Raw genomic sequence first — 22,887 nt, forward strand, 5'->3', positions numbered from 1 at the left:
TTGAAACTGGGTCATGAAAAACTCATTCTTATTATAACAAATACATTTTATAATAGTCTGTATAAATTGGATGCCAACACAAAGAGGATTTGATTCAAATAAATGCTCTTTTTATTCAGATAAAATTAATAAAAGAAAATGTTTTTACTTTTTACATTTTCATGTTGTTGAATTAAGAAATAGTATCATTGCAACTTTAACGACTGTAGCCTAATTTATACATAGTCTCGTATTCACTACATGTCGCCTGACATACCATCATAAAACCTGTCAATATACCATGATACTGGCCGGTTTTATGATGTCATGTCTGTCTCGTTCTTGTCAATACAGGGTTTTAACCACTTGTTGCACTGCCTCTTTATGTCACAGTCTTCGACATTCCCCACTATACCCCATTTATGACCGCAAATAACCTTGTTTATTATTCGCAGCCGACGAGAACGGGTCGATATGCGAGACCATACCGGACCGGCCCGTGGAGATCAAGAACTTCCCCAAACTGTGCGAGCAGCGGCGAAAGTTCCCGGTACTCTACAAACTAGAATTCCAGGTACGTGACCGCTACTGTTGGTTAAAGAGGACTTATGTCGTATACTGTTGAAAGTACATAAGAGTAAACATTCTTGTCGACAAATGTATGTTAGAAACAGTTCTAGCGCCCTTGCTATTGGCATCGCGGCATTATGCATTAAAAAGTACAGACCGTTTAATGCATAATGCCAGACCAGCAATGCAGAGACCAGCTTTTTGACATGCTCGTAAGGGCATGACAAGATAAATGCTGAGGTTAAAAACAAAATAAACAGTGAAGTATGTATCATCATAACAAAATCGATATCAATAAAATGGCCCTCTTAACCCATTCACAGCTGCTCTCAAACGAGACACAATACGAGTAGTAAAACAATAAGGCAAACTATAAATGTATCACGTGGACTGTTAAACTGTTAACATAACTAACACCAACAATAACATTCGTTTGTGGAAACATTTTATGAGGTCAAAATTCCTTTCAGCGGTTAAAATCAGATTTACAAGTCGTGTACTCCCGTACTTTAAACTCAAGCAGAAGTAGTTAGCACAAAACCAATTATACAAAGGCGAAATGGAATGCCCGTTATCCTTTGTTGCAATTTTAATTAGATTTTTGCATTCAGATCTTGAAGTTTCTTTTTGCAGTAAGAAATTATATTGAAATATCTGGTTATAATTATTCGTTAGTCGAAAAGAATGTTTGTATGTTTATTGGACTTAAGTAGAAAAATTCTGTACATTCAGTACAACCAACCAATCAATTAAACCAGTTAAGTACTTATGGGGTAAAATTATATAGATAACATCATTTCAAGGCTGATGTTGCCCCAACTACTTCCTGTACGGAATTGGATTTCGTTGCCATAAAAAAAGGTTCAAATAAGAAAATAAAAATAGTACACATTGTACAACTGCCTGTGAACATCATGTGGCTGAAATGATGATGATGACACACTGTATAAAGTACAACTCAAACCCACACTTATGAAACTGACGCGACGTCATCCATAATTATAATATCATCAACGTGCAGCTTATCAACACAAATAACCCACCACAATCTAAAGCCGCCGTATTATTGAAATCACCACATCAAAAGCTTTGGTGGATAAATCAATATTTCCTAATTAATACGGTGTGTTCGATCAACAACGCTCGTCGCACTTGATTAATATTCAAACACAAATACTCAGCTCTAAAAGTCTTTGTAAGCCATTGACGTTTACAAATCAAGACTAACTCCAGGATTGGATAAATAATGGATCCAGCGTTTTCACTAATGGGGTCGTGTTTTTGTCTGGAGCTTTTAATTATTAATTTGAGTCTGACTAGGTATTTTTGTACAATCGATATTATCCCGCATGTGAAGAAGTGATTTTTACTATAAATAGCAGCAGAACCTGCACTTTCCCATTGGGGTGGTGGACTGCCCTTGACTGATGACTAGTTATGACTATAGCGTCGTCTTGATTTCCTTTTCAAAATGGATCTTATAATTTCAGTTATTTAACAGTCTCACACTACATTTTCACCAGAAAAGGCGAGCGAAGTAGGTTATACAGACATTAAGTCGTCAAACTACACGTAACTAATGCAGGTCTCTGTTACATTGCAGCTCTGCTATCTCCTAACTTTTGAGCCATAAACATTAACATAAATAACGCGACACCAAGCAGCGGGGCTACTCCGAAAACGTTATCCGAAGTTTCTAATATTGCCATCCTACTCACGCAAAGCAAGACGCTAGCATGAGCGACGGTAACAGATAGATGTGAAACTACGTAAACAGCGATTTAGAGTAGCCCTCCTGAACTTAAGTGGCATCGTAACATGCGACCTAATCTCACAGGAGCAATATCAATTATCCCATAATTTCCATACAACAGACATTAGTGGCAGTGACACAGATAATCGCCACCACATTGTTTTATGCCCCTTTGGTCCCCGGCCAAGAGTCTCCATTACACAGACCTAATAACTCAGTGTAATGGCTTCGGAGCCAATGGTGAGAGAATGCTGCTTTCTTCTTTGGAACCTCATTTGGAACGAACTGCAACTTCTTGTGGATGGGTTGGGCTACCTACAACACGAAATGAAACACGAATCAATTGACACACTTTTTATGAGCTTTTATAATATTTTGATCATAATATAGAAAATTGTTATTTCAGTCTGCAGTTGAAACTCTAAAAAAAAACAAAAAATCTGGTAAAAAGATTTTAAAGTAACTCAAATCCCAACATCATACTGAAAGAAGTTACCAGAACATAAAATACTTAGCGAACTCCTTTTAAATTCACTTCCAAATGGTATCAACGTCAAATTGAACTTCTACAAAGTTAGTTAGACGGGAAAAGGGAATGTAGGTCAAGTGCTAATTCGCGATGCAGTTCGAAGTGCCGGGTATTCGTCAGTTGGAAGCTGCACTTTCTGGGCCCTACTTAAAGTTATAGTAAAACTATTCGACGACTGACCAGCATATTTCATAACTTGAGAGGGACTTTACTTAAAGAGCGACGAAAGAAGCGACAAATTAAGGTGTCATCTTCAAAATAAAAAAAGTAGAAAACTTAATTGACACAACATTAATTGCAACAGAATCATAGTAAGCAGAAGTTTAGAATGTATGTCGACGACACTGGTTTTCCGCGAACACCCCTGTTGTTGACATTGCTGATCCCTTCGAAGAAATACCTATCGCTGTCAGGTTCTATTTACTCTTAAACAAGTTAGTTCGGTGTCGTTCAAAATAACTGATGAAACGTAGAAAGTATGACCAATAGATAGGTAATCATGAAACGTATTAGGTATATCATATTTTATATTTTTGTCAAATTGTACGTACACTCTGTGTCGCAATGTGGTCAAAATATTATTTTAGTATAATTTTAACATTAGAGCTCCAAGTTTAATCGTTATTTTTGTCGTTACGTGACCCCAAAAGTTTGTGAAAAATAAGCTGCGATAATATACCAGAGAGGATTCAGAAATGAGGGGTCAAAATTCATGCGTTATAATCTGTTAATGGTGTGCGAAAGGTCTGCTTCGCTAAAACGTTATTGCTCTAACCGCTTGCGAAAAATTGCTCATTTTATTCTGGCAATACCGGAGCCTTACTAGTCAGCTATTCAGCTTTGAGGTTTATCTCATTTATGCTCTCGTTTACCGAGAGCAAATTAAATTTGAAAAAGAAACGAGCAGCGGAGTGAAATTACATGAAAACTTGCAGCCGGGATGGCGGCTAGCTCATTACTAGCGGCCAGTGTTGCCAGATGCACAGAATTAACTTGGAAAAACTTGTATTTTCTTTTGTGGACAGAAATTCTATGTAATATTGTGGCGGTTGTTACTAAGATCGGAACCCTGGTATAACTTTTTTTTTCTTGGCTTTCACAGTTTACGTTTAGCCACAACGGTAAGGTATAGTTTTATGAGACGCCATCTCAAATCTATGAGACTGAAGGCTTAAGGTGCCAAATAAAGGACAAATTAAATTGTCAATTACCTGCATAGGTAGGACTCGATGCTTCTTTATCTTAATTATACTGGAAATAATTACGCAAAATCTATTAATTTGTGTGTCCCACCTGGAAATCAAATTCAGAACATCTGGGCAATCATAGCAGCTCATAATGCCAGCATCCCTGATTGATATTACTTGCGCAAAAATAAATCTGTAAAAAAAAATTACTGTACAATACGAATACATAGGTTTTTGATGGGAACAACCCGTCAATTTTATCAGCAAAAAGTAAACCTGCATAAAAATGTTCCTTAAAATTACATAGAGCGCGGGCAATTCTGGTTCCACCACGTCAGAGACAGCTAATTTAATTAAGTAACGACAATGTAACAGTGCGCACCTTGCCAGTAACCGCACTGTAATCATCATTAGGACTTGCTTGCATTGTGCACTCTTTCAACGAGCTGTAGCTGATAATAAAGACAGTGGCTTTATTATGCTGAAAGATGTTTTTAAGAAAATGTAGAGCATGATTTAGATTTGAATTTATGTAAGGTACAAAGTAGAAAATGGTTGAGTTGAAGAATATTTAATTTAAAGGCTACATTTTCGATCATTAATAGATATTTTCCTGACATTCTTGGGTCATCGAGGGAAAGCCTGGCGTTACAGTCAGACAAAGTAATTAAGGCCGGGTAGCAGAGAAAATGGCGAAAATGAGGTTTTCATTTTTCATTTTTGAGGTACTAAACAGTAAAATTAAAGGCTAAGATTTTTATTGGGCATAGTTGAGGATATTTTCTAGGGCTATTAACGGATGGAAACACGATTTGATGAAGTTGACTCGATAGAATAAATTCCCAAAGTTACCTCTATTCGTTTTCTATTTATGGTTTTATTTTTAAAATAAGCGATTTGAGATTCTAAATCTTTTACTAAACTAAAGTTCAGAAATAACTTGAGGGCTTTTAACGGATGAAATTTTTATATTGCGTCTTATTTAGTTACTATGTTAAAAAATGTGAAAAAAATCGTCCATGACGGCTTGGACAATCTCAATCAGTCGCGCGGTGGCGCTTACGGAGGACGGACGCGTGTCAGTTTTTTGGACGTGACAGTTCGCGATTTGTCAATATTTTTGACAATGATGACTTTGATGAGTCACAGTATAATAATATCAGTGTTACTGGAGAAAGCTTAAATTTTTGATAATTAAAAATTATCAATTTTGTCTATCTATTGAAATTTAAATCGTTCGCATCCTTTTAAACGAAGACTCTACTCATGATACATAGTACATTCCTCAAATATGAGACAAAACCAATGAGTTAAAATTACATTTTAATAGTACCTACATACAATCGTCTTACACTCTTTAGAAGAGCACACTGACACAAATCTTTATATATAATAGAAAGTCGTGTTTGTTACTCCACTTATAACTCAAGAACGGCTGAACCGATTTAGCTGAAAATTGTCAGGGAGGTAGTTTAGAGCCAGGAGAAGGACATAGGATACTTTTTATCCCGTTCGAAATAAAAAAAAGTCTGCTTATTTATTGCCATTAAGGCGGAACCAAGTTCGCCGGGTCAGCTAGTAAATAATTGTTAGTATATTATTGTACATTTACATTGGCAACATTGTTAGTTTATGGTATTGCTTGTATTGTCTATGCCCGTTGAATAATGGCGATTGTCCTGTAAATTTAGTTCTAGTAAAATGTAACACTTTCAGTTAATGAATAAATAGTAAAGTACCGATTGAACGGCGTATCTTTTATTAACAATAATAAAAAATACTGTCTAAGGTCTGTAGCTAAAGGTCTAAGCTGTAAGATAGAAGAATCTTCTAGCCAAAAAGATGGCAGATGCAGCAGATGTCAACGGATTTAAAACTGGAGTTCATATGACTCTTTGTAGACTTGAGTCTCTAGAGCGTCCCTTCCTCCACCATGCGTAAGAATTTTCACAAAAATACTGTCTAAGGTCTGTAGCTAAAGGTCTAAGCTGCAAGATAGAAGAATCTTCTAGCCAAAAAGATGGCAGATGCAGCAGATGTCAACGGATTTAAAACTGGAGTTCATGTGACTCCTTGTAGACTTGAGTGTCTAGAGCGTCCCTTCCTCCACCATGCGTAAAAGTTTTCCAAAAATACTGTCTGAGGTCTGTAATAAAAGTCTAAACTGCAAGATAGAAGAATCTTTTAGCCAAAAACATGGCAGATGCAGCATATATCAACGGATTTAAGACTTGACTGGCACCACCTTGCAATGTCATCCTCTCATTGTTATTTGTAATGTAAATTATTTTAAAAATGTATTTAAAAAATAAAATGTTCGTTTTATTACTTCAATAATCTGACCTCTCAACTCAACTACACTACACAAACACCTTTGTTCGCAACTGTACTGACGAAACCTCGATATTATACCGTTCATTTAAGATGGCAAGCTTTTTGCTGCGGTAATGCACTCCAGGTAACCGTGTGTGATGCTTATTGCTCATAGTGATTTTCGATACAGAGCCCCGTACATACGTTATACATAAATTATGGAAAGAAAACACCCAGACCAATACAAACAAATATGTATGCAATTTTACTATGATATTTTTATTTCTTAATAAACAAAAAGACTGAACAAAATTGATGCGTGTACTGATTAATGTAACTAACCACATGCAAAGCTTTGTGAATTGCAACAACTATAATTTATTATCTAAGCTCTAAATAATCGCTACTACGAGTAACTGATCAAAAAATGTTTTTCCAATCGCTCAAGCTCCCGAGGTTCTACCGATAGGTCGGATGACGTAATATTGAAATTCTTTTAGCCGGCGCGGAACTTCCGGAAGGTCGGGTGACGCCACGCCTCTTTGAACCGTGTTTACTTTGGCAGTTATATTCTATATTTATTCGATTGTAAAATATATTCCCAAAAATTTTGAAAGTTGTTTTAATTTGTATCACTTGGATATGATTTGTATTAGAAAGTGCTGTGAGTGTGACGCTTGAACGGAAGGAAGTCAACCTAACCTAACCAACTGCGTATTTCTAAACTGCGTATTTCTATACTGTGTAGCCGCGAGAGCTCTTTGGCGCGCTGTCTTCGGCGAAGTATTGCGCGCGCAGATTTTGACAGCGCGAAATACCTACTTTAGCAGAAATACCAAGCCTTAAGTATTTGTACCCGTGTAAAAGTTTAACCTAAAAACGTTTTCTAAAAGTTTAAAATGTTTAACGAAATTACCATACCATGTGAGATAGATTTGTGGCTTGCCAGAAAAAAGGGCTAAGGGTTCAAACGCGGGTTTGCGCCAATAAAACGACTGGGGCTGCCTTAATTAAAAGAAAGCAGTATGTGCGGTGAACACAGTAATTTTTAAGCCCGTTTCTGTTTTAATATACAGTACCTAGAGTAAGTGGAGAAATACCTATATTATTAGCTTTTGGCAAGCGGAAGGTCGTGGGTTCAATTCCCGCCTTAGGCAGTTCGATTTTTTCAAGTTATTTATAATTTTCAAATTAGTTTGAGATGCGACTCTTAACGCTAAAAATTAAATAACTATTATTAGCTTTGTTGAGAGAAAATCTTTAAGCGAAATAATGCCTATCGTATTTTGCGTTAGTCCGTTGAATAACAATTGTTTTCAAGAATTTTAGTACCTATAGTTTAATTTAGTTAAATTAATGTAGTTTTTGGAGTGGAAACAAATTACATTTATTCCGTTGTGTTTATTTCGCGTTACGAGTACTTATGCGGGTCACAGACCAAGACCTAAGCAAAGTTAGTTTGACTTAGCTCCCATAGTGTTATTACAGTTTGCACACAACTATAATAACTGTGTCAGGCAATTTAAACTGACTCACCGTGAATTACACCGTGTTTGATGTAACCATTGATTGTATTTTACTAAAATTATCGAATTTACTATACATAAATTTGGCCTTTCAGAGAGCTGGTAGTCTCCGTGGCGCCATTAGCATCACGGAGGGGATGAATGCTGTAAGTATTTTCAAATATATATATATGTGTTGTGTGTATATATATATTTATGTTGTCCATCCCCGCCGCGATGCTATGGTGTCCAGGAGAATAACAGCAAAAGGTCAAACTTAATGTACTTATTATATTCGTAGCCCATTTTAATTCTCCTTCGATTTCAACAAGTCTGGAGAACGTTCTTACATTAAATTTAAATCCTTAAAAATTGACTTCGCAATAAAAATATCACGTAAACAAAGCTCTTGTGAATTATATTCCACCTACGTTCAACGTCTAGGGGCATTACAGACTTGCAGTATACTTTTTGTACGCATGTAGTTGTAGGCGAATACATCGTATTTTGTGAACTAGTTTCGACTCGCTATTTTAATGTTACTTATATGTCGCTTTTTATGTATGTACGATTAGAGCAAGTTATTGCTTTTTATGGGCTTCTTATTATTCTTTTTAAGTTATTAACAATTTACTGTTGAAATCCTAACCGACCTTCTATTAATAAAATTTGGACAAATCAACTTAAGTTACTGATCTTTCTAGATTAAAATAGCTTCTAAAACGCGATCAGCGATCGTCATAATTCGGAATATTCCTAAAGGACAATGATAGACAGCTCGTTGAAAGTTACAAAATTGGTACAAAATACGATGCTAAAAGTAGCTCGTCTGCGCTGGCCTTTTATCGAGTATAGATATAATTAGATGAACCGATCAATAAGTGTTGCTTTCACATATTATTTGCGAAAACAAAGGCTCATTTCATTCTTCGTAAAATACGAGGGCCATAATGTAGTAGGTATAATATTTATGTGCAAATTACACATAAACAATTGTATTGTATGGAGAATTAAACACAAAGACGCGATGATACGAGCTAGAGCTGACTGTCCTACATGTAAAAAATATCATAAATGAAACAATTAGGTATGCCTACATAAGTTTTTTTATGTAAGACAAGGCAGGTATTTGACAGCAATCGCACCTGGTGTTAGGTAAGATAACTTTACTCATTTTAAAAATTAAAAGTAGCGTTTTTATTTATTTCTAAAGATAAAAGAGATTAATTGCAACATAAAACCATTTTCATTTAGTTTCAAGTCTGCAACCGTTTCAGAGTTATCATTTCCGTCACGTATATCCTCTGATAGAGTTTCTGTTTCTCTCCAGCTTTGTGAAATAATTTTAGTCTGTCGTTGCTGCAAACTTTTCCCATTTTCAAACGCAAAACGCCCCAATGACTCGTTTGTGGAGAACATCTGAAATGTAATTTCATTATGTAAGTATACATTTTATAACAAGCTTATTCGCGCCAGTAGACTCTAGCTTTACAAACAAAAAGCTTTACTTTGTGATGGATTTTCTATGTAATAAATTTGGCAATGCATCTATTTATACTGATAATTAAGTTATGGTAGAAACGAAGAATGGAAAATTGTGTATCAAAATTCTTTCCGCTGTTTGATGTCAGTGCACCTACCTACCATGAGTTTACGTTAGGTGTGCTCGCTAGCGAGTACGTCAAAAATCTCTATGAAGATTTTGTTTCTTGAAAGTAGCCGCTAGGGGCGCTGCACAATATGTCATACAATTAATGTCATTTTTTTACGTAGTCGCTAGCGAGCACACCTAACGTAAACTCATGGTAAGCACACTGTTTGTTTCATGAATACATATTAAAACTTAGCAGCCATAACATAAGTATGTAGGTATATCGTTTTTCCTCCTAGTTAATTGAAATTACTCTTAATTAAGCTACTTATTGAAGTATTATCTTAATTATGTATATGAATATTTCCCATTGCCATCGCCAATCAAGCGTGCTTTACGAGTACATAAAGGTAGTTCTTACAATGATTTTACAGTTATGAATTTTGTTTATGAAAATCAGCGGTTTAAAATGTGTACTATTTGTCTGAAAATGAAAGTGTCTGTCTCTGATAGAATTTTGTTCTTTTAGTAATCGTTACAATTACATAGTTTCCAACAACGTCCAGTGACTATCTCATATCATCACAAAAATGAATCTAACAGCATCACATAAACTCCCAAGCAATTTCGGAACATAAATTATGTGGACTTAATCTCTAGCGACATGGCCCACTTAACGGAGCTTTATTTGGTCCAGGCTATTTTTCTTTGCGTCATACCTGGCTTACACTGGTCAGGGTTTGATAAATTACGCAATATAATGTATTAAATCACTAGTCCAGCTTAGGAACTGTGATAGTAAACCATAGGGCTTGTGCTAAATGCTACGAAAAATGTTTTGCAATGATTTGATTCTTGAAATTATAAATGTTGTATTCTGACTCTTACGCCCGTATTCACAAACATTACTATGAAGTCTCTCAGTGCGCGTGAACGCAGTGGGTAATATACGGACCAATCACAGAGCTCTATTCAACGCTGTGCGTTCGATTTGCTGTTTTACTAAAGCAAGGATCGTTTGTGAATACGGGTGTTATACTTTATTAAAATTTACTCAAGGAGCACCAGAATTTCATTTAAATATTGTCTCGCAACTGTTACAACGACAATATGAGATGCCACATTATTAAAATGTGCCGTCGTCTATGTATTTTCTTTGGCTAGTGTTTTTAAAGGCTTAACAGCCCACATAGGTAATTGAAGAAAAATAGAAGCTGTTTTCACAAAATTAAATCGCCCTGATTTAATTTTGTGTAAAATCATTGTTTGTGAATATGGTGTCTCAAATCCTGACAATAATACCTCTCCCCTAAAATGCTTTTATTATTAATTTATTAACTTATTTTTTAGGAATGGGAATTGTCTACCTTTCTTCTAAAACAGCGACGCCTGAAAATGATTCTACTCGTAACTTGAAGTCTTAAATAATTGGGTAATGTGTAAAGCAGTTATTTTTAATAGGTATGTGTTAATTTTGTTATTTTATTGTTACAGACAGCAGTTAAAGTGGAGACACATTCATGTCGACACGCAACCAAGAAGAGTAACGCGCACAAGAACCAAAACCAGAAAGTAATACCTTGTGAGTAGCATTATATTTATTTGTTTGTATATTTATTATAGGAAAACCAGGGTTTTACAGTAGATTATAGATACATACAGTTAAATCTATACAACATTGGCGTAGATACATCATAACTACCCATTTTCTCATAACTCCAGATTAAAGCAGTTTTCGTAAAAAATCCATTAAATCTGTCACTGTAGGTACTTGTACTTTCGGAAAAAGCTCTGTAAGATTTTCAGACCAAACTAATTTCGATCACAAAACTCTATCACCACATTATTCTTCTACTTTCATTGGTACTGAAACTTTCCGTATCCACTAAATTGAATTTATAAACCGAGCGTTCCAAGCGCATAGACTGGAGACTAGAATTGGGGCAGCCTTCAAGATTTGTTCAGTAAACAAACAATATTGTAAATGCAAGTAAAATAACTGTTCCTAACTAGGGTTGCCAGGTGTCCAGCTTAAACCGGACATGTTCGGACGGACGGACGGTCGTATCCGGTCAAATATTCTCTCCTCCGACCTGTCCTGCTTTTGTTAGGCTTTTTACGTGGAGCCCATAAACACTTGCTTCGGGCATCAGATGTTGAGGGGCACCAAAAAGAGCACGAAAAATTTGGTATCATATTCAACTAGGCGAATAAAAAAGGAGGGGGGGGACTGTAGCCTATGAATGTCCGGCCAAATTAAGCACCGAGTCTGGCTTTTGAGTTTTTGGACCTGGCAACCCTATTCCTAACCCTACATCATCCCAGCTTTCGTCAGCTCTCCCAGTCCCATCCGAAATGCATTTCGCTTGAAGCATTTTCATATTTGATGTTGCCGTAAGAGTGATTTTAAAAATGTGAAACAGTACTGTGCTATTTCTAAAAGGAAACATTTTAAGGAATATTTGGAGTTGGGAATTTTCAGTGTGCAATTTGGGTAAAATAGGCGTATCGTTATTTTGTGACGGAAAAGGTCGCAATTTCCGCGATAACGTAATTATAATATAGTAGCAAATGAGGCGCCATTTTGTTTATTTTCCCCTTATTTTTTTTTGTAGTTAAGAAATACTTTATCTTTATCTCCATAACTTTATTTTCCATATTTGTTAAACAAGCAAAGAAGCGCTCCTTGATATAAAGCTATGAACTCAAACAACCTAAATTCTGGGCTACAAATTTGAGTAGTGCGTTGGAAGTCTAAACACAAATCAACTTCAACTGCTGGAGCTGGTAGGATACTTAATTAGATTTCTACTGCCAGCAACACGCCCGTCTCATGAGCAGTCGCCTAACTTTATCTTATTCGAGTTACATGTCGGGATTAATGAAACGTATTCATCTTATATCATATTATAGACAACTAGCGGCCACCCGCGACTTCGTACGCGTGGATCCCGTTTTACCCCCTTAGAGGCCCGTTCCCGTGGGAATTTCGGGAATTCCTTTCTTAGTGCACCTCTACGGTACCTAAGCTACGTCCCTTCCAAATTTCAAGTGCCTACGTTTAGCCGTTTAGGCTGTGCGTTGATATTTCAGTCAGTCAATTTCTCCTTTTATACATATACGAGTATTTAGATAAAAGAGTAGTAGACATAGACTATTCAACTAACAATAAGTCTTTACCTACGAAATCGCCATTTGGAATAGCAGTTAAACGTCCAAAAAGTAGTTACTTTTGGAGTCTATGTGGGTGATATCGCATTGATTTAAATAAAAAGGTCCTACATATTTGAATCTAGACATAATAATAATACAAGTCTATGTTAGGTATGTGTTACTTTATAGGCTCTACTTAAGTGTAGACTTAGCTTGACCGTTTTCTAGACAAAGTCCCACATAAATAAGAAGCCTTTACCTATTGCATGCACTGGATGTCCAAATACAAAACAATTACATTAACGCGAAGTTGCAAACTGACACGTAATATTTTCGACTTCATTATACCTACTGAAACTCCCCCTTTTCAGGGTAAATGTTTCACAATATTTAGCTAAACGGTACCACAATTGCGTATCCCTGTGTTGTGTGTAACCCTCAAACGTCGTCTTATTTGTTCTCTGTACTAAAACAAGGAATTTCAGTCTCGTACATCCATTCTGGTTCATACCGCTAATTCTCTTCGCCGCAGTTACGTCTTCGGGGAATCTGAATAAAGTTGGGAGCCATATTAGGGGTGTTACATTGTGCCACACATATTGCTACTTACATGTTACATAATATTTTATTAGTGTTTATTTGATTGCTCGAACAATCGGGGATAAATGTAGTTTTTTTAAACCAAATTATTTTTACTTAGCTTCTGCCCATGTAGATTTCGGTATATCACAAGTGAAATATTGGAGCTTTATCACAAAAAAATTAACATGCCTTGACCACTTAATTTCCATAAACCTTAATTTATAATAGTGTTCAATGCGCGTTTAAAAAACTTTTTCTGATAACTCTGTCTTAAAGTAGCTCTCTTTCAGATGTGTTTTAGTAAAAAGGCTGTAACTAATTACATCACTTTTACGCTGCGTAACGTATCTCACATTTTATCCATATTCGGTTGTAGCAACTTTTATAATTTATGGAAAGTACAGTTAGCAGCACCTCGACTTAAATTATAATTTTTTTTTTGTGAAACCACCTGCACCTATAACATCTCCATCACTAAGTATGTACCGTCGTTTGTTGTATGGTTTAACTGGATGCCGACTGTAGGTACTCCGTAAGTCTCAAGTAAGCCCGGTTCATACCTCCACAATTTATCCGCGCCTGTAACAAAGGCGCTGAATTTTGCCTCTCGTTGAGTTTAAGATGTTTTTGTAATGAGAGCGCCAGTTTCAACGTCTTGAAGCTGCTCCTTTATAATAAATTAATGGTAATTACACAGGATATAAACAGCTTCAATAACTACGGTAAAGATAACTTCTGCGCCAGTGTTTACCCGCGTAGCCTGTATATCATCGTTATTTTATGATGACAAAAATTCACAGCTCTTAACAACAAAATTATTTTAAAAAAAAACATTTTAGACCACCAATACACCCATCCCGTGCCAAAAAGGATTGTAAAATCCAAACCAGTAGGTAAACTATTCTCATAATTTTATATAGTATGAAACTTGGTATCCCTAACTTTAAAGTTACGGGTCCCGCATACAATCAATTACTACATTGAAGTTATTCGATTAAAAATGGCCAATTCCTTCTCCGAGGTCCAATCGATCTCTATAAAAAAAACATTAAAATTGGTTCAGTATTTGTGAAAATTTTACAAACAAACGAACAGCTATTTTACTTTCCCATAAAAGTATAAAAGTTAATATCGTTTTAATTTTCATTAAAAGAGCATACTTTACCCAGTATTTTATGAAAGCAACCAAAATATAAACTCGAATACCGTGTGTAAAATAACTTCATTAATTAACCCCTGCTAGTTTTACCTCAGAGCAAATAAATTCCAGTAAGCCAAGCGAAGTATTTAACATTAATTTGTGATGGCTACGTCGACATTGTTCACTTGCCAATTAATATTTAAATTACCTATCGATTTTAACTTCGGTTAAATGTAACTGATTTGCCATATTTGTATGTCGAAATAAATGGAATTGTAGTAACAAATTGTGTGTTAACTGTACGGTAGTGTAGTAACATAACAAGCAATGTGTGTAAATGGGAGGTATTGTAAGCGAGTTGATGCCTTTACACAATTGAATCAAATATTTTGATTGGATGAAATTGCATGGTGTTTTCATTCGAAGCAAATTAAATCCATATGTGAATGAGTTTACGCTTTATTTTGGCGTTAAAACCTTGAAATCAACATTCAGACATTAAAAGGAAATAAAAATAATAAGAATTTAATAAATACAAATAGTTAATAGGATTTCTGTTCATGGGAAGGGAATCATGAAATAGTTAGGTACATAAGTAAATACATAAGTAAATAAGTAAATAGTTTGTTCACTATCCAAGTCATCACAATACAAATGACAGCACATCAAGCTAAATACGGTGGCACTTTTCTAGTTGTATTAGAGGCTATTTGTACATATTTAATGCAGTCTACACACCAAACCGTTTTTGACATGAATTTTAACATGTTGTTAAAGTACTTACCTTCGACAGGCTTTCGGCGGGCTTGGTGTGTAGAGTCCCTAAAACTACGAGTAGCTCTGTTTCGTTTGAGGTTAAGTCATCACCATCATTTCAGCCATAGGACGTCCACTGCTGAACATAGGCCTCCCCCAATGATTTCCACAATGGCCGGTTAGTGGCGGCCTGCATCCAGCGCCTTCCCTCTACCTTTATGAGGTCGTCGGTCCACCTTGTGGGTGTACGTCCTACGCTGCGCTTTCCGGTGCGTGGCCTCCACTCCAGAACCTTCCTGCCCCATCGGCTGTCAGTTCTGCATACTAGTATATGCCCTGCCCATTGCCACTTCAGCTTACTAATACGCTATGTCAGTAGTAGAATGAGGCTAAGTAATTGGTATTAAAACAAAATTGTTCATATTACTGTTATTGCAATGTTCACTTTTGTTCGCAGACGACTACAACAGAGTGGTGCTAGATTCAGTGGACCGGGAGCCAGACTCCGATTACATTAATGCTTCCTATATAGATGTAAGTAACACAACATTAAAAGCCATTTTCTTTAACTATAAATATAGAAATAGGATCGTAGTGCCAACGTTATCTTCTCTAAGTACTGTGGTACTGCATTAATGGCTAATTTACACGTATTGTAGTTAAAAAGGTGACTAAATTTTAACCTCATTTTAAGTGATTGCATGTAAACACAGAATTTAGTAGCAATTTGCAAGTTAAAATTTAGTTGTGAGCTAACTTGTGTTTACATGCAATTCAATCACTTAAAATTATGTTAAACAGTTACTTACGTAACTACTTAATACGTGTAAATCAGTCATATTAATAAGATAAACGGCTGGCAAGTAAGTCAACGCAAGTTATGAAAATATGTAGGAATAAGCAGCAGTTGATTCAAATTTCGAATAACCCAAAACAATTGAGGTGCGAAATATTTATTTAAGCGAATCAGTATTCGGACTTTTTGGAGGGGAAGTGAAACGTCATGTTTTTTTTCCTCTTTCAATTTATGGCTTCCTGCGGTTTGCACATAGCCAGTGTTCACTTTCCCGCCAAAGCGTCCAAGCGTCATGTTCATGATAAAAAGCGTTGAATCGAATTTCGAATTCGAGCACGAAAACAAGATGTGTGAAATTAATTTCTACAGTTTCGATTTTGCAAATCAGTATTCGATTTGGATTAAAAATGCCCTAAAATACGTTTCTTGAGGAACTAATTTAAAAACGTTTCCATATCTTCCTAAAAAGTCAGTATATTGAAAGGATTTATACAGTTATAAATCTATAGCCAAAGAGTACAAAAGATAAACGAAACGCCTATAAGATTTAGCATTGAACAATCCTACAGCTTTATTATGAAGAGGCTGCTTCCCAGTCGGGTCACGTACCGCCATAATAATTCCAGGAATGTTACTCAAGGGAACCAACGATAAATACGAGTCCCATGAACACCCGGTGGATACGATCGCATTTTAATACTGAAGAAGTAAATAAAGAAAATAAATCATTTGTATTTACATAACGTGCCCTGGATTGAAAAATAATCTGTGAACCTTGTCTTGACAATTATAAAAACGACAAAAAAATATTAACCACATTGACCTAGCCAAAGTCAAATCAAGTGATACAAGTTTACATTTTGTCGCTAGTAAGTACCATTTCACCATTGTATTTGTTAGTTTTGGAGTTCTCTCTCTTCTCTCATCCTATTACCTCATATCAGATGCATAAGGCCACTATGTTTTTAAATGCTTCAATGAATAAATCCACAATAAAAGAGGATAATCAACTAAAATATAAGGTGGTGAGAGACTGGTACCTAATGTAGATCTTCTAAAAAGATAAATAAAGTCCTTTCAAAATTATGTAGGTACCTAATACCCTCCCGAAAATAAGACCGCCCCGTGTTTCAAAGTGAGGCCGTAAGGAAATTATAAATTGAAAACAAGTCAATGTTTTTCCAGCTCCGGGTTGCGTTTACACTTCCTAATTGCTCAAAAAATGTTTGGGAATAAAAATAAACACCGTCCCCGTGGGTATAATCAGCGCCCTTCCGCTCAGCATTATTCTGAAAGGCCTGAAAGGTCCATGAACATAAAACTCGGCTAAAATTTTCGATTTGCGTCGAACATTTAACCTGGATACCCAATACTCTAGAATTGCCTAGAACCTTTCTACAACTGTAGCTGTGCACAATACTCCCTTTGGAATTTAAATCTTACGACTATGTTAATAAAAGCTGGTTGGGAAAATGATGATTTTGTGAATATCACTGTTGGTTATTTTCATATGATGTATTTTTCTAACCTTTTCTACAATGTTTGTTGTCCTTGGTTGCCCCCTCAAGAACACCTGAATATTTTTAGCGATGTTAAAGTAAATAGAAAATTAAATGGATTTTAGGTTACTTTTCTCGTTACTGAGTGAAGGTGAGTGCTAAGAAAGTGTTGGCAGAGTCTATAAAAAGTCTCATTTCAAAAGCATTTCGTATTTACATTCATCTACGTAGATACAAAATGACAAACAGTACAAATAGGCTGTTGCAAATGACAAGAGTCAAAGATCCAAGAAAGCCCTTGAGTGCAGGGCACCGGAACTTTCGTAAAGGCACAGAATAAGTAATAGTACAGGTACAGAAGGATTACTCCGCAAGACGATTTAAATAAATGCGAGTCTTGCTACGACGCGATACAGTGGAATTCAGCTCGCACAGCACTACGTACCTACAATTTTATTCACCTACAAGTTTTGTCTCTTTCTATCGCGTGCCTCTGAACTCTTCTTACGCTGTTAGGGTTGCTGTCTAGTGAAAAAATAATTAATCTAGGTACTTATTTGTAATGAGGTACGTATGTAGGTAAGTATGCATTCATTATGGAAAACCTTGGGAGAGGCCTTTGTCCAGCAGTGGACGTCATTTGGCTGAAACGAACGAACGCATTCTGAGCAGTAGTCATGGTAGGTTAGGTTCCTATACTATCCTAAGAATTATTGATTACCTACATGGCCAACATACTACCTTTCAGCATCTTTGGGAAGCGAAAAAAAAGATAAATCCGGTAGATTTCTTTTCGAATTTAAACACCCGAACGCCGCATAATAATATTTCTTTCTCTTTATGTCCATTTTTAAATAATACTTCGATCATAGAATTAGGTACTACAACGCACGCCAGCGACCTGTCGGGCGCGCGCGTGACACTCGACTGATATAATACCCGCCGGCGGGGCGCTTCGCTGTAGGTAATTATCGGATGTACCGCGCGGAGTGAGCCAGGCCTGGTAAAGGGCCCAATTATAAACGGGGTCGATGCTGCTAAAGTGGACTGCTCTACGCATTATGTTCTAACGCCTTTGTCGAAAAAATAAACGGACCAACAACGATTGCAAATTAGAAAGTTAACGCGTTGTTAAACAGCAAAGTGGGGGTTTAGTTTGTTTGTAATACAGATTTTTTACGCTTACGATTAGAACGGAGATTTTTCTCGGAAGTAAAATAATAATTAAAGCTTACTGATGTTATCATTCAGTAGTACCATAAGAAAGGTGGTATTTTTTTAATATCACTTATTAGAAACAATAAAATAGTTCGATAGAACCGGTGTGACCACCTTCGTTGATGGCCATTGAGGTAGAAAAGTTCTCGAGTGGATACGATGAGCTGGAAGATGATAGGCAAGCCTCCTAGGTGGACCGACAATCTGTTGAATGTCGCGGGAAATACGCGGGATGCTGGCAGCGCAAGACCGATCGTTGTGACCAGTATCGTTTTAGCCAAATGATGTCCACTGCTGGACAAAGGCCTCCCCCAAGGATTTCCACATTGACCGGTCCTGTGCCACCCGTATCCAGGCTCCTCCCGCAACCTTCTCCAGATCGTCGCTCCACCTAGTTCCCGCCTGCCCACACTACTTGTTCCAGCCCGTGGTCGTCACTTGAGAACTTTTCTGCGAGTGTGACCAACATACCATTTGAAATGTATGAAAACTTCAGCTACTCATTAAATAAACGAATTTATATTGTCCACAGAGTGTTTTAAAGCCGAACGCGTATATAGTGACGCAGGGGCCAACGGAGGACACGGTGGTCAGCTTCTGGCGGATGATCTGGCAGGAGCGCGCCGCCGCCATTGTGATGCTCACCAAGACTTTCGACTTTATCAAGGTAATTGTCAATCATGTGCACTTTAGAGACCTTAACAATATCTAAGATTCACTTGTATGAATGTCTGCTACATGTACTTAGCAGAATTTAATGAAATCGCGATCAACATTATCATGGATAGGGTATAAGAGAAGCACGAGTATAGGATATTTCGCCCTACCAATCAATTTGACGTACTTACCTATTTTTTATGAGCTGTACTAAAATATAGGATATAAGCTGATGACGTCAATATTACACCAAGTCAATCGACTAACTTAAAAAATCTCAATTGCAAACTAATTGAGGTGAAATAATGTTAGAATTAATGCTGTGCAACGGAGGAGACTTCAATTTAGAATTTTAAGAATTTCTGAAACTGCCCCTCTTTTCTTATTTAACTCATCATAACTATCAATATCAAGTTCACAAAAGTGTCTCGTGTTCCCGAACGACAATAACCCGAAAGGCATTATATACCTGCCTAACTTATGAAGAGATTTGCTTCAACGATGGACCTTTGTCCAACAAATGGGCTAGTAATAACCGTTCCAATGTCAAAGGTACAGTCGGCGGCTCATCGGACTATTCATTTTTGTTGCACAGTCACCTTTATTACGATGAGATAAGACGCCACTGCTTTAGCTTGATGTGCTGTAAGGGATATTACGTTCGTAAAAGACGGCGACCTCACAACTTTGTCACTGATACTTGAGAAGAAGCTTGAGAAAAACTTTATTACATCCACGGAGCTGGTATCGCGTTTCACAGGAGGCTATGGATTTAAAGGCTTTGGAACTTTGTTTATCTGGATTACAAGTTATTTTCTTAGCAAAATATAATAATATGTAAAATATTGTAAACAATTTAACCCTTCAAGTACTCGCGAATCGAGACAATAGAAATCAATTGTTGCTGCGGCCTCAAGCGACCGCTTAGGATTTGATGGTTAATCAAAATCACAGAATAAGTAATAGTACAGGTACAGAAGGATTACTCCGCAAGACGATTTAAATAAATGCGAGTCTTGCTACGACGCGATACAGTGGAATTCAGCTCGCACAGCACTACGTACCTACAATTTTATTCACCTACAAGTTTTGTCTCTTTCTATCGCGTGCCTCTGAACTCTTCTTACGCTGTTAGGGTTGCTGTCTAGTGAAAAAATAATTAATCTACTTATTTGTAATGAGGTACGAATGTAGGTAAGTACGCATTCATTATGGAAAACCTTGGGGGAGGCCTTTGTCCAGCAGTGGACGTCATTTGGCTGAAACGAACGAACGCATTCTGAGCAGTAGTCATGGTAGGTTAGGTTCCTATACTATCCCAAGAATTATTGATTACCTACATGGCCAACATACCTTTCAGCATCTTTGGGAAGCGAAAAAAAAAGATAAATTCGGTAGATTACTTTTCCAATTTAAACACCCGAACGCCGCACAATATTTCTTTCTCTTTATGTCCATTTTTAAATAATACTTCGATCATAGAATTATAATCATACTACAACGCACGCCAGCGTCCTGACGAGCGCGCGCGTGACACTCGACTGATATAATACCCGCCGGCGGGGCGCTTCGCTGTAGGTAATTATCGGATGTACCGCGCGGAGTGAGACAGGCCTGTCAAAATTAAGTTTTTAAGCCGATTATAAATATTCATTTATATATTTTTGGGTTGACAATATTGTTCTGATAATCTAACAGTATTTTGTACATACCAGGTTTTCTACCAAGTATTTAAAGCTCTACCTAGAATCCTAAATCTATGTCAATCAAATAAGAAAATAGTCAATAGAAAACAGCAGAATTTGATAAATGTGATGTCCATCTACCCAGATCAAATAACAAAACTCTATAAACATCAACGTAAATTGAACGACGTATTTTCAACAATGCGGACTTACAAAATAAAAAGTGAATTGAATAAGGTTAACTTAAGGCGGGCTACTCATGAATATCCCCCAATATCCTTCAAAACCCATTGGCCGCCAAGAATGAAAGTGTAATTTTAAGTAAGTCCTCGTCAAACCCGGCGCCTTTTTTCGCTTTTGTTACGGCCGTGCGATGGCGGCTAACTTTATGGCTCAGTGAGTCGAGGTGCCAAAATTTGGGAGATATTTTTCGCTCTATTTGTCGACGCAAACGCAAAATTTCCCTTCGGTTATAAAAGCTACTGATAAAACTGTTGCAGAAAATATCATATTTTCTCGTTCGCTCTGAGCGATTGAATTGTGATATTTAAATATGGTATTGGATTTACCTCTGAATACAAGACTGAGTTTTCCATTCAACAATTTCGATAACGCTGAATGTGCAATATTTTATTGTCAAAATGGATTTGGAGCGTAGGTTTGTATTCTCGTATCTCTTTGTGATATTTGTTTTCAAGTTGACATTCCTTCTAAAAGTCTTGTTAACGTGACTCTACCTTATGCCTTCTAAAATACCTACACATAGCTAGATGCAAAGATTTATAACAACAATCATACGATTAGATCGTTTAAAATAACAAATGAAGATCAACAAAATTACAAATGTAACCAATTTGATATCATTAGTAACAGACGCTGTATGTTGTAAAATAAGCCCAGGCGCAGACCACCGACTTTTAGTTGGTCGAATAGTTGGGCCTGATTCTAATTTGTATGAAGAATCGGCCGATACCAAATCGGTGTAATGTGCGCACTTTCATACATCTCCGTACTGATTAACAGCCCTATCCAACTATCAGCCAGCTAAAAGTCGGTGGTCTGCGCCTAGGCTAAAGGTTCCTTTCTACTTTATATTTTTATAGACTTAAACCTTTTTTCTTTGGACAGGTTATGTGTGTTCAATACTGGCCACCGAACAAAGAGAAAGACGAGACGTACGGCGACATCAGCGTGGGGATCGTCCAGGAAGAGGAGCTGGCCAATTTCCACATAAGAACTTTTAGACTTTACAAGACAGAAAAAGACGTAAGTACTTAAGAACAAAATACTTTATTTAACCATAATTTTGTGAATTCTGCGAAAGAATATGAATGTAACAAATAATCGCAAGTCATTTATTTAGTCTCCACTGCTGGAGCACGACCCTTAATTAACCAGAAGCAAAGAGGATTTGTGGATTAAATTATTGTCTGAACAACATTTTTAATGCAGACTCAGATTTAGTGCAATAATTTAAATTTTCAACATCATTTTTTTTTTCTGAAAGCTATAACAAAAGTAGTAGTTTAAAGCTCAGAGCAGACTTATCAACTCGGAAAGGGATCAACGCGCGCTGTCAATTGCGAGGCGAGGCGTTTACGTTACGGTGCGGATAAGTGTGCGTTGCAGTATGGAGTTTTATACAAATAATACTGAACTGACTGCCTCGAGTTGATACGGCTACGATCCCTTTCCGGGTTGATAAGCCGACGACCTTAATTTTAACTTTTTGGTCCAGGTGGTGGTGGAGGAGCGGTTCATCCTTCAGTTCCACTACACCCAGTGGCACTCGCACACGTGTCCGTTCAGCAACGCACTCCTGGAGTTCAGGAGACGCGTCAGGGCGGTGGTGGGGAGACGGCTGGCCACCAACCCGGCTGCTGGGCCAATGGTGGTGCATTGCAAGTAAGTTCGTAGGTTATCTTATTTTGTTCAAGGGGCACATTCTTGTTTAATTACCTACAAAATAGCAG

The 22,887-nt window shown here is 36.9% G+C and overlaps 1 protein-coding gene across 3 annotated transcripts in view; it reads left to right on the plus strand.

Annotated features, from left to right (window-relative positions):
* LOC135080024 (receptor-type tyrosine-protein phosphatase kappa) overlaps positions 1-22,887 on the plus strand; it is a 188,418-nt gene that overhangs the window by 153,061 nt on the left and 12,470 nt on the right. For 2 of the 3 annotated variants that reach the window (XM_063974692.1, XM_063974693.1), the window contains 7 exons: positions 435-553; positions 7,953-8,003; positions 10,922-11,009; positions 15,517-15,593; positions 19,105-19,239; positions 22,043-22,180; positions 22,653-22,819. In XM_063974692.1, the coding sequence (XP_063830762.1) occupies positions 435-553; positions 7,953-8,003; positions 10,922-11,009; positions 15,517-15,593; positions 19,105-19,239; positions 22,043-22,180; positions 22,653-22,819 (775 nt within the window). The remainder of the gene's footprint in view (positions 1-434; positions 554-7,952; positions 8,004-10,921; positions 11,010-15,516; positions 15,594-19,104; positions 19,240-22,042; positions 22,181-22,652; positions 22,820-22,887) is intronic. The other variant, XM_063974694.1, reaches the window with a different exon arrangement.

This window comes from Ostrinia nubilalis, chromosome 17 (assembly GCF_963855985.1).
Source record: "Ostrinia nubilalis chromosome 17, ilOstNubi1.1, whole genome shotgun sequence".
Taxonomy (NCBI): Eukaryota; Metazoa; Arthropoda; class Insecta; order Lepidoptera; family Crambidae; genus Ostrinia; species Ostrinia nubilalis.